The sequence below is a fragment of the Myotis myotis genome, unplaced genomic scaffold, assembly GCF_014108235.1.
Source record: "Myotis myotis isolate mMyoMyo1 unplaced genomic scaffold, mMyoMyo1.p scaffold_m19_p_2, whole genome shotgun sequence".
Classification (NCBI taxonomy): Eukaryota; Metazoa; Chordata; class Mammalia; order Chiroptera; family Vespertilionidae; genus Myotis; species Myotis myotis.
The window spans coordinates 159,631,625-159,644,565 of NW_023416324.1; the positions used below are offsets into that span (position 1 = coordinate 159,631,625).

Here is a 12,941-nt window from a genome sequence, read left to right on the forward strand (position 1 = left end):
TTCCAAATATGGTTTGAAGGGAATAAAAGTGAAAACATGAAATTAGGAAAACAATGCAATTTACAATAGCCTCAAAAAGAATAAAATATTTATGAATAAGTTTAACAAAATAAGGTAAAACTTGCACTCTGAAAGACTACAGAACACTGTTGGAAAAAATTAAAGAAGACCTAAAGAAATGGAAAGAGAATCCATGCGAAAATTTAGTGTTGTGAAGATGCTAATATCCCCAAATTTATTTACAAATTCAGTGCAAGCCCAAATAATATTTGGCTGCCTTTGTTGCAGAAACTGGCAAGCTGCTTCTAAAGTTTATATAGAAATTCAAGGGACTTAGACTAGCCAAAACAATCTTGAAAAAGAACAAAGTTGGAGAACTCACACTTCCCAATTTCAAGTTACTACAAAGCAATGCCAATCAAAACAGGATTGTACTGGCATAAGGATAAACATATAAGTCAATGGAACAGAAGTAAGATTCCAAAAAATAAACTACTGCATAATTTATGTGCAATTGACTTTTCACAAGGGTGCCAAGACAATTCAATGGGGGAAAGAAAAGTCTTTTCAATGACCAGTACTAGAATAACTGGATATCCACATGCAAAAGAATCCATTTGATCCCCTTCTTTACACCATACACAAATGAACTCAAAATAGATCATGGACTTAAAATGTGAGAGCTAAAACAATTAACTTATATAAGACGAGATAGGAGTAAATCTTCATGTCCTTGGGTTAGGCAAAACCTTTTTTAAATCGAAGTTAAAACTTTGTGTTTCAAAGGACACCTTCTATAAACTGAGAAGACAATCCATAAAATGGAAGAAAATAGTTTCAAATTACATATCTGAAAAGGAACTTTTAACCAGAATATATTTTTTAAAACTTACAATTCAACAACAGAAAGTTAGACAACCCAATTAAAAAATGGGCAAAAGACTGAATAGACATTTCTCTAAAGAAAATATATAAATGGCCAAGAAGTACCTGAAAAAAAAGCTCACTTTCATTAGTCATTGGGAAAATGCAAATGAAAGCGATAATGAGATAAACTTCACACCCAATAGGGTGGCTTTATTCAATCAAATTGAAAATAAGTGTTGGTGAGAAAGTGGGGAAATTATACATTGGAACCCTTATACATTGCTAGTCCTATATAATAAAAGGCCAATATGCAAATCAACCAAACAGCAGAACGATTGGTCGCTATGATGCGCACTGACTACCAGGGGACAGACGCTCAATGCAGGAGCTGCCCCCTGGTGGTCAGTGCACTCCCACGGGGGAGTGCCACTCAGCCAGTAGCCAGGCTCAAGGCTGGCGAGCACAGCAGTGGTGGCGGGAACCGTTACTGCCTCCGAGGCAGTGCTAAGCTGTCAGTCGGACATCCCCTAAGGGATCCTGGACTGCGAGAGGGCACAGGCAGGGCAGAGGGACCACCTCCCCTCCCCGAGTGCACAAATTTTGTGCACCAGGCTTCTAGTAGAAATGTAAAATGCCACTTTGGAAACATTTTGGCAATTCCTCAAAATGTTAAACAGAAATTGCCATATGACCCAGCAATTTCATTTCTAGGTATATACCCAAGTGAGATGAAAACACATCTGTGCAAGAAATTGTACATGAATGTTCATAGTAGTATTATTCATGATGACCTAAATGTAGAAACAGTCCAAAATGTCTGTCAAATACGTGGATTAAGAATGTGGTATATCTACTCAGTGGAATATTACTTGGCAAAAAAATAATAACGTATTGATATATGCTCCAACATGGATGAACCCTGAAAACATGCCAGTGAAAGAAGCCAGTCACAAAACCCCCCAAATTATATGATTTTGTTTATAAGAAATGTCCATAATACTCATCCATAGATATTGAAAGTAGATTAATGGTAACCTAGGCCTGGGATATTTGTGCAGGTAATGAATACAGAGTTTCTTTTTTGGGATGATGAAAAAGTTCTAAAATTGATTAAGGTAATGGTTGCACAATTGTGAATATACTAAAAACCATTTAATTGTGCACTTTAAAAGTTCAGATCTCTGGAGGGAATAATCGGGATAGCTAGGAACCTTCCCTCCCGTGATAATGCCAAACTAAGATTGTTGCAATATTCATTTTAATTCTGATTGTTTAATATTCTTCAGTAGCTAGTCATGTTTATAATTGTATATTATGTGAATTATATCTCAAGCTGTTTACAAAAATGCCAGAAGAAAGATGGGCAAAGAATATGAACAAGGCAACCACAGTAGAAGAAATACAAGTGGCCAATAAGCATATAGAAGACTAGATGCCCAATGCACGAAATTCATGCAAGAGTAGGCTTTCACAGCCATGGTGGCTGCCTAGTTCCCTCCCTCGCAGCCATGGTGCCGAAGTGGCTTGGATCCTTGATCCTGGTCTAATTAGCAATTATGCTTTTATTATTATAGCTGCTCATTCATTGTTACTAATAAAAACTGTAAATTAAAACAATTCATTAACTTTAGTTGCTTCTCAGATTGACAAAGAATAAAGATATTATCTGTGGCTAAGTGTCATAAGAATGTTGTATTTTTTGCAAAGAATATAGCCCTAGAATTAGAATTATCCTACTGAAAGATCCCTGGAAAATCACTTAACCCAAACCTTTATTGGCCCAGAAAGAGTAAGTGATTCATTCAGATTTCAAGTTAATTGATAGCATAGACAGGTATATACCTTAAGGCTTCCAGACATTTCTACTAAATTAAGCACAGCTAACAAAAGGTGGGACTTCTAGGAGACAAATCTCTGGAGGGAATAATCGGGATAGCTAGGAACCTTTCCTCCTGTGATAATGCCACACTAAGATTGTTGCAATATTCATTTTAATTCTGATGGTTTAATATTCTGCAGTAGCTAGTCTTGTGTTTATAAATTTTACTTTCTGTCTCTTGGTTTCTTATTTTGTATGCTTTCCTGTTCTGTTCAAATTTCCCATATAGCCTGTAAATTGAGTCTGTCCTACATCAGAATATCATATCATTGATCAACCAAACCTCCTGATCTCTTCTTACATATTTTCTCATATTTTTTATTTATGAGGACCATGCATATTAGACAACCATCCCAGACCTGTTTCAAAATCTCTTACAGTTCAATACTGTGGGTTTCTTTTTCATTGTATCTATATTTTTATATGAAATATTCAGAAAAGGCAAAGCCACTGGGATAGAAAATAGATTAGCAGTTTCCACAAGCTGGGGAGGATGAGGGTGGGGAGTGGGGTCACTGCTAATGGGAAAGGTGGTATTTTGGGGGGATGAGGAAAATGTTTGCTGTTGTTGTTGACACTATTACAGATGTTCCCCCCTTCCTTCCTCTTTGCCCCCCTCCACCCAGCCCCCCTCCCTTTTCTCCATAGAGCAACCTGTGCTTACTGCCTCAATCTTTTTGTCTATATAGTGCACCATAGTACCACCATACTTCATTGCTTACAGAAGGACTTCTTACCTATGACCTGCTGAAATGTTTATCTTGACATATTATTTTTCTCACAAGACTGAGCTATTTTGGTTAGGTACTATATTTCGCCTATTTTCATATGCCTAGTGCTTAGTTGATGCTCAATAAATATTTGTTAGATAAGTAATAGTTGAAATGTTGAACTGTTTGTGTCATCCGGTTAACATTTTATTTTTTATTTTTTTATTTTTTTCAGAATTTGGAGTGGTCTGCTTAATATTTTCTGCAACTCTCGCTTATTTCCCACCCCGGCCTCCCCTTCCTCCCAGTGTTGCTGCAGCTAGTCAGCGACTGAGTTATCGGCGGAGCTTTTGTAGATTATTAAGGTAAATGTACTTAGAATTACTGAGTGGTTTTGACTAGCACATTTAAAAAGAATTTCACATTTATTTAAGATAATTTAAAATAGTAATTTTTCAGCAATCTATTAATCAGGTTGTAAATAATTGATAAAAAATGGATTAAATACTTTAATGGGACTTCCTATCAGAAATCTATCTTAAAAAGTTGCCCAAAACAAAAACCTCCATAATTTTTCCCTTCTCTATCTCTATTGTTATTTATTTAACATTTTAAAAATTAAATCTTTAATTTAAGTGATTTCTTTTATAAGGAGCCATATCACATAATAGTATCTGTGAAATCATGGATTTTATGTGTTTATTATATTTTTCCTATTATGTAAATTCTTTTTATTCATTTTGTATTTCTTTTTTTAAAAAAACATATTTTTATTGATTTCAGAGAGGAAGGGAGAAGGAGAGAGAGATAGAAACAGCAACCTGGCATGTGCCCTGTCCGGGAATTGAACCGTGACCTCCTAGTTCATAGGTTGATGCTTAACCACTGAGCCACACCAGTCGGGCCATTTTGTATTTCTCCATACACATTAAAATAACAAGTGAATAAAATAAATAGTGCTTATTTATATGCCTCCAGTAGGATCATACTTTGAGAAATTTAATATTTTATTTTATTGGTATAATTTAACTGTAATTAGATTAAATTCTGCCCTTGAAGGCTCAAATGCTATAGTACTGAACTCGATTCTTTGGATATATAGACCATCACTGGTGATTATGATTTGCAGTTGGACCATTAGAACTTATCTTTTGAAGTTTTCCCCCAGTTTGTTATAATAAGTTTTTAGTGATTCATTAGCAACTCTCTCTGGTTGGTTCTTTCTTTTCTAGTCCTCCTCTCCCACCAGATGATAAGACCCTGTGGTCAAAAACTATGTCTTTTTGTCCACAGTAATATTACCTAATTCTATATAATAAGGCTAATATGCAAATTGTCCCCTCGGGAGTTCAACCGGCCAGGAGTTCTACTGCTCGCTATGATGTGTGCTGACCACCAGGGGGCAACATGGAACAAAGGAAGGCCCTGGCCCGCAGCCAGCAGCCAGGGGAAGGAAGGCCCCGGCAGGCCCTGATCGCCGGCCAGGCCTACGGACCCTACCCTCACGAATTTCGTGCACCGGGCCTCTAGCAGGATTATAATATGAGCCACATAATAGGTAATTTAAAATTTTCTAGTAGTTGCATTTAAAAAGATTAAAATAAATAGGTAAAAATTAATTTTAGTAGCATATTTTACTTAAGCCAGTATGTCTAAAATATTATTTTAACATGTAATCCATATTAAAAAATCTTAATGAAGTATTTTATATTCTTTTATTCATACAAAATCTTTGGAATTTGGTGTATGTTTTACTTACAGCATATCTCAATTCAGATGCTAGATTTTCATTAGAAATACTTGGTCTGCATTTAAATTTTGTTATATTAACAATTGAGCAGTGTCTCCCATATTGCACTATTTTATCTAAAGTTAAAAATACGCACCTGCAATTTTTCAAGCTTGGAATCATTGCATCTGTGATATTATTTCAAAGGTCTTATATTCTACAGACAATTGTTTGGGCCTTAATTGAAGATCTTTCACTTCACTTTCGTGGAAACTTCTTAATAAAATTCATTGTGTATTTGTTGAACATGTCTCTTAATATTATCCACTTAATTATCTTAAAATTTGTTTTACACAGCAGACATCATTTTGCTCTGCTGCAGCAAGTTGCAATTGCTATTCATTACGAAATTTGCAACATATTTTATTCCAGTCTCATATTTTTCTCTATAAAACATTTAGATAAGCAAATTACAATGTTATTATGTAAAAAATATTTAGAATTGAGTTAGTTCACTGACACCAAGAAGGTCAGTGACAGGTTATAATACTAGAAGCAACACATACTACAACATGCACACTACAATAGCTTACCCAGTGCAGCAGTTAAAGTGAATTGTAGTTCTACCAAAAAAAAAAAAAGTTGCATTTAAAATTAGTTCTAAAGTTGCACTAGCCACATTTCAAGTGTTTCATAGCCACATCTGGCTTGTGACTACCATGTTAGCATAGCTATGTAACATTATTTTTCAAGTTTGGTTCACAGCCAACTAATGAAAGAAGGTTGACCATCTTTACTTTTTTTTAAAAAAAAAAAAAGTAGAATAAAATAGAATAATATTATTGAATCATTTATAGTAATGATACATATCTTTTGTGAGAGTTTCAGTCTATCTATATGTACATATATATGGGTAGGTCACAAAGGTAGATTAGGGTCATATTATGCCATATTAGTAATTTTGGACTATTCTGTGGGAAATGTGGGGTCATTGATTGATTTTAATGAAAGAAGTTACATAAAAGATTGTTCTGAGAAGGGAAAACAACTTAAAATTATCACTCTGACTACCCCCTGCTTCTAATCGCCCCAGAGTCAAGATCTTTATTTTCTGTGTAAACCATGAAATGTAAGATTTTTTTTCTTTATTTAAAAAATATCATTTTCATTAATGTTAACATTCCTTTGTCTCTCCCATATTCGACTGTTTACTCTGCAGAATTGCTTGCTTCTACTTTTGGCTCGCCATAGTCAGTACATACAGAGTTTCCTCAGGGGAGTTCTTTGGGCCTGCCATGCTGTATTCCCCTAGCCTACCAATGTAATTTAAATTTTCTCTGATCTTTCAAAGAAACCCTGGTTACTTTATTATTTCCTGGATTCATTGGAATAATTGTTTTCTTTTTCTAGACTAATTGCATTATCTGGGGTAGGTGGTGAAGGGAAGCAATGGTTATGTGCTAAGGTTTCCACCACAATTTTCTTGTACTATTCATACCATTCTCATCTCTTAATATGCATTTAAACTGTGTAACCTAATGTAAACATTTCTCTCCCTTTATGTGTTGGTTTAATGTTCGATGACGGTGGTGGTTGTTTTTGCCTTTCAAACTTCAAGGGTGGAGAGTTGAGTTGAACATGTTCTTTACTTCAGGGCAGATGAACACATTTACTCATTTATTTACTTGTTCATTCTTTTATTTATATTTCCCACTTTCATTCCTCTCCCCTTCCCTTGCCCAGGCCACCTTTCAAATGCATTTAATGTGTATCTGTCTGTGTATCTCATTCTTTTTTACTCTTTTCACTAAACATGGTAAGATTTTTTTAAAAAAAAAATAAATAAATAACTTCATTTGGGGAATTTATAGAAATATCCAAAGGTAGAATAGTTCAACTTCCATGTCCCTATTACCCAGTATCAACAGTTGCCTATTTATAGCTAATATTATTTCAGCTCTACTTTACCTACTTCCCCCATTCCTGTATCATGAAGCAAATCCCAGATGACAAGTTATTTCATCCATAAATATTTCAATATGTGTAATATATGTTAAAAAGATAGGGACACTTTTACATATAGTACCATTATCACACCTAAAATCTTTAAAAAAATAGTTTACTAATATGACATCATAGTTTATATTTCCAATTGTCATAAATGTCATAAAATTTTTTTAACAATTTGTTTGGATCAGGACCCAAATTAGGTTCACATACTGCATTTGGCTCAAATCCATTACAATCTGTAGGTTTCCTTTCCTCTCTCTCTCTCTCTCTCTCACCCTTGTAATTTCTTTGTTGAGGAGCCAACTCTTTTGTCTCCAGGGTCTAGGTTTTGAGGATTGCTTCCTTATGGTGTAATTTGCCATGTTTCTCTGTTCTTTGTATTTCCTGTAAATTGTAGTCAGAGCTATGTTCTAACTCAAGGTTTTGCTTTTGCTTTGGTTTTGGTTTTACAAGACTACTTCATAAATGATGCTTCCTTCTTCTAACAGGAAGAGCAAAGGAATAAAATTATGTTATATATACATATACAAAAATAGTAAACTACATATTATATAAAATGTAAAATTGTATGTCTATATTACAGTATGGAGCTGGATAAATAAATTATGATATACCAACATAATGGGATACTATGCAGCTATGAGAAAGAATGAGGAAGCTCTGTATGTATTGACTATGGAAGAGCTTTAAGACTTAAATTGAAAAAGTAAAATTCAGCAAATGGTTGTACTATGCAATCATTTATGTAAAAAGATTGGGGAAAATATATATTTTGTATGTTTTGTAATATTTCTGGGAAGTTACCAAAGAAAGTGATAACATTGAGAATTGTGGGAAGAGGGGAAGAGGGAATAGAGGGAGATATTTTCCCCATATTTTTTTCCCTGTTTGGTTGTGAGCCATTTGAATTGTATTGCCTATTAAATAATTATCTAAAAAATAATAGTAAAACAAATAATAATAAAACAAAAATTAAAACGACTTTCTGAAAATGGTAAAACTAGCAAATTATACATTTGTTTTTAATCTTTTTTTCTAACTTGTTCGAGGAGAAAGTATAACTTTTTTAACATTTGAATTGTTTATCTTTCAACTACAGTTGACATATTATATTAGTTTCAGGCATACAACATAGTGATTAGACATTTATATAACTTATAAAGTGATCACCTGATAAGTCCAGTACCCACTTAAGCAACAGTAATTTATCCTTTCAAATAGAGCTTTTTTTAAATTGAACCTACCTACGTCATTCTATGAAATAATGTTGGTAATTCGTTGATGTAATAAACATTGACAATTTTAAACAATATGAACAAAAAAGACTATTCTTATTAAAATAAAAAATTTAAAGAACTTTGATTTTATTAACGAACTGACAACTATTTTTTATTTCTGACTCTGATGTTCTAATTTTCAAATGACTGTTTTCATGAGTAAGTTTAAATTCTAGAGTTTGAATCTGCAATAATATTTTTCACTTCTCTTTCACAGCAATGTGAGATTTTTGATGATTGCTTTAGCATATGCCATACCGCTCGGTGTATTTGCTGGCTGGTCTGGAGTTCTGGACTTAATTTTAACACCAGTGCATGTCAGCCAAGTAAGCATTTTATCTTTATATTTGAAGGTATTTTTAGTTCATTTAAATGATAACTGTTGTCTACATGTTCTTGGTTTTAGCTTCAAGGCCTGGATAAAACAATAGTCCATACCATTATTGCAAAAGCAAGGTCCATGTGAAATACTTATAAACAATATTTATTTTCTTCCTGAAAAAAGCCATGAATTTCACACTTATTTGGGTGTTATTAATGATGCTACTAAACAAAAAATAAAGAAGGAAAATCTTAGTTTTGTTGACTCTATCCTTTACGTTCTTGCTTTATGCTTTATGAAGATTAAGATCCCATCATCAAATATATGGCTATTCCTACATCTAATTTCTCACTTTCTCTCTAGTCTCAGGATAAGGATATCTCATGTATTTAAAAGTAGCCATTTCTTTGGTGGTGTGGGGTCCTCAGCAAGTGAGAAATGTGCTGCACATGTAAAGGGCAAAGCTACCAGAGGTTTAACAGAGAGACTGTTACAGGGTTGAAAGCAGAACAAATACAGTAGAGGGTGAGCAGTACTGGGCTCTCGGAGTTCGGGCCCTGCCAGAGTGGAGAGACCTCATTAACATCTTGGGCTTCTGCTGAGACACCAGGAAGGCCAAACTTTAGAATGTAGGACTCTGCCCGAGAGAGAGTAAGATCTAGCCTACTTAAACCCAGAAACAAAGCCTAAAACCAGGCCCCAACGAAAATCTGCAGAGGAGGCAATTGAGTCCTCTCACCTTGGTTTCTACTTCTCTGCTATAATGAAGCACAAAATCAAGCCTACCCAAGTGCAAAGTGATCATTTAGTAGCTGAACTGAAAGAGTTCGGAATCTTTATATTGTATTTTCCATGACATATACTTTACAATTAAAAAAAAAAAGAAACCACACCAAAACATTAGACATACAAAGAAACAGGAAAATGTGACCCATATTTTAAAAATAAAAGTAAAAAGAAAAGTGAAAAGAAAAGTAGTCAGTAGAAACCAACTTGGAGATAGTCCTGACGTTGGATCTAGCAGACAGAGACTGTAATGTAAAAGAGAGAGAGAAATCTTTGCTCCAAGTTCATAAACATATTCCCCTTGTTAATCTCGTAGACCTGAAAGTATAGTAGCCACTAGCAACATGTGCCTGTTAAATTTAAATCAGTTGAAATGAAATAAAAATTAAAAATTCACTTCTTCAGTGATACTTTTCAAGTGCTTACTAGCCACTTGTAACTTGTGGCTACCATGTTGAACAGTGCAGATATATTACATTTTCATCATCATGGAAAGTTCTATTGGACATTGCTAACAGCTGTCCTAGAAGCTTTATCGTTATGCCTGTCATATTTAAACCTGGAATGGAATTTTGTGCTTGTTATAGTTAGGAGTTTATTTTCCCCCAATATAAATAAATAAATATCCATTAACCTAATATCAGTCTTTGAAAACATCATGCTTTCCCATTGTCTCTAGTGTCATCTTTGTCATAATGAAGTGCCCTCGTGTGCATGAATGTGTTTCTAAATCATTTTTTCCCTCTATCCTTGATGCCATCCATTCCTTCCTCTTGTATACAGTTTTTTTGTCATCTTTAGTCTATGTGTGTCAACCTCTAGTCTATTTGTCTGTCTTTGTGCCAATACCAAATTGTCTGAAGTATTTTCATATTACAAGTTTTGGTATCTGATAGAATAATACTCTTTTTTATTCAGATTTTGATGAAATATTTTTGAATCAATAGATCAGCTTGAGAATTAACTTATTTATAATACTGAGTCTTCCAAGCTATGCTCATTGTATTTCTCTTCATTTACTTAGGCCATAATGTCTCTGAATGATGCTTTATAATTTTCTGCAAAGATGTCATCTGTATATTTGTTAGATTTATTCCCCGGTATTTGATATTTTTTGAAGCTGTTGTCATTGGTAATTTCAAAAATTACCAGGAGGCCACAGTTCGATTCCCGGTTAGGGAACATACCTGGGTTGTGGGCTCCATCACCAGGGTGGGGAGTGCAGGAGGCAGCCGATGAATGATTCTCTCTCAACCACTGAGCCATGATGGCTGGGCTATGCTAAATTTTTTCTAATTTCACCTTTAGGAACTCTAACTATATATGTTATACCTTCATATTGTATTTCCTAAGTCTCTTACTCTCAATTCTGAGTTTTTCATCCTTTTGTATTCCTTTGCTTCAGACTGGATATTTTATCTAGCCTTTCTTCCAAATCCAATTTTAGTTTTCAGTCTAATATGCTATTAAACTTATCTAAGGGTTACCGATTTCAATTATATTTTTAACTTATAAAATTTGTTTGGGTACTTTTTTGTAGTTTCCAATTTTCTATAAAATTCTTGAGCTTATCTTTTATTTTTTAAACTTTTAAAAATAGTTATTTAAAGTCTGCATCTCATAATTCCCTTTTCTGGATCCCCTGTGGGTATTTTTATATTTGTGGTATTCATTGATGTTTTCTAATCTCCTTACATGTTCTATTTTTGACTGAGTGCTAGACATAGTAGCATTATGAAAAGTTGTAGAGATAATTTAAGCTCCAAGATGATGTTATTTTTGTCCAAAAAGAACTTATATTTTTCTTGCAGGAGTCTAGAGATCATTTAATCTAGTTCCAGAAATAGGGATTATTTATAGCTGGGCTTCAGTCCCTCAAAATATAGTTTTCAGGTCACAGTACTCTTAAGTATAGTCCTTCAGAGCCCCCAACTAAAGCCTGGGATTTTTCACAAGGCCACTCACCCCACAATAAGCCTCAAATTCATTTTTCCCCCCTTATGTCAATAAGGCTGTTGATAACTTCTCAGCCCCTTAGCCACTTTTTCTAAAATCAGCAGACACCCCACCCCTAAGGGAAAAGTGTCACCAAGTACCAGGTGTATCTGAGTTTCCTTCCCATTCTACATAATAATAAAAGCATAATATGCTAATTGGACTGGATAGCCGAACGATCTTCTGGACATCATTCTGGACGTCCTTCCAGATGAAGCCACAGTGGCGGGGCCAAGACAGAGTGGTTAGGGGTGATCAAGCAGGCAGGCAGAGGCAGTTAGGGGTGATCAGGCAGGCAGGCAGAGGCAGTTAAGGGTGATCAGGCAGGCAGGCTAGTGGTTAGGGGCGATCAGGCAGGCAGGCAAGTGGTTAGGGGCAATCAGGCAGGTAGACAGGCAGGTGAGTGGTTAGGGGCAATCAGGCAGGCGAGTGGTTAGGGGCGATCAGGCAGACAGGTGAGTGGTTAGGGCTATCAGGCAGGCAGGCAAGTGATTAGGGGTGATCAGGCAGGCAGGCAAGTGGTTAGGGGTGATCAGGCAGGCAGTTAGAGGTGGTTGGGGATGATCAGGCAGGCAGGCAGAGGCGGTTAGGGCTAATCAGGCAGGCAGGCAGGCAAGTGGTTAGGGATGATCAGGCAGGCAGGCAAGTGGTTAGGGGCGATCAGGCAGGTGAGTGGTTAGGGGCAATCAGGCAGGCAGGTGAGTGGTTGGGGCAATCAGGCAGATAGGTGAGTGGTTAGGGGCGATCAGGCAGGCAGGTGAGTGGTTAGGGGCGATCAGGCAGGCAGTCAGAGGTGGTTAGGGGTGATCAGGCAGGCAGGCGAGTGGTTAGGGGTGATCAGGCAGGCAGGCAGGTGTGTGGTTAGGAGCCAACAGTCCTGGATTGCGAGAGGGATGCACTGGGCCTCTAGTGTTTCCATAATTATGTATTACCTTCTTGGCTCTCTGATGCCATCAGATAGATTTCCTTCCAGATTTCCTAGTTCTCAACCAGAATATTAATCCAGATTACTTAGTATACCTTCACCATAAGAAGTAAGCCTTAATTTCCTAACCTGTTTTCTGGATGGCAGGTATTTCAAGCATGTTCACTTTCAAGAAGGAAAAGTGTAGCACTCATTTAAATGATTCTCATTCTGCAAATCCTTTTTCATTTTTATCTTCACTAGGGGATATTTTTCCATTGAGTTGTAGAGAGTGGAAGGGAGGGGTAGAGACAGAGAGAAACTTTGATGTGAGAGAGACAGATGGATTGGTTGCCTCCTGCACACACCCCAGCTAGGCAGGGAGGATGAGTGTCCTTGACCAGGAATTGATCCTGCGACCCTTCAGGGCTGACATTCTAAATATTGAGCCAAACAGGCAAG

General features: G+C 35.9%; 1 protein-coding gene across 4 annotated transcripts in view; it reads left to right on the top strand.

Moving 5' to 3' along the window:
• SLC49A4 (solute carrier family 49 member 4) overlaps positions 1–12,941 on the top strand; it is a 71,982-nt gene that overhangs the window by 27,928 nt on the left and 31,113 nt on the right. For all 4 annotated transcript variants that reach the window (XM_036352195.1, XM_036352194.1, XM_036352193.1 and 1 more), the window contains exons 4-5: positions 3,692–3,821; positions 8,690–8,798. In XM_036352195.1, the coding sequence (XP_036208088.1) occupies positions 3,692–3,821; positions 8,690–8,798 (239 nt within the window). The remainder of the gene's footprint in view (positions 1–3,691; positions 3,822–8,689; positions 8,799–12,941) is intronic.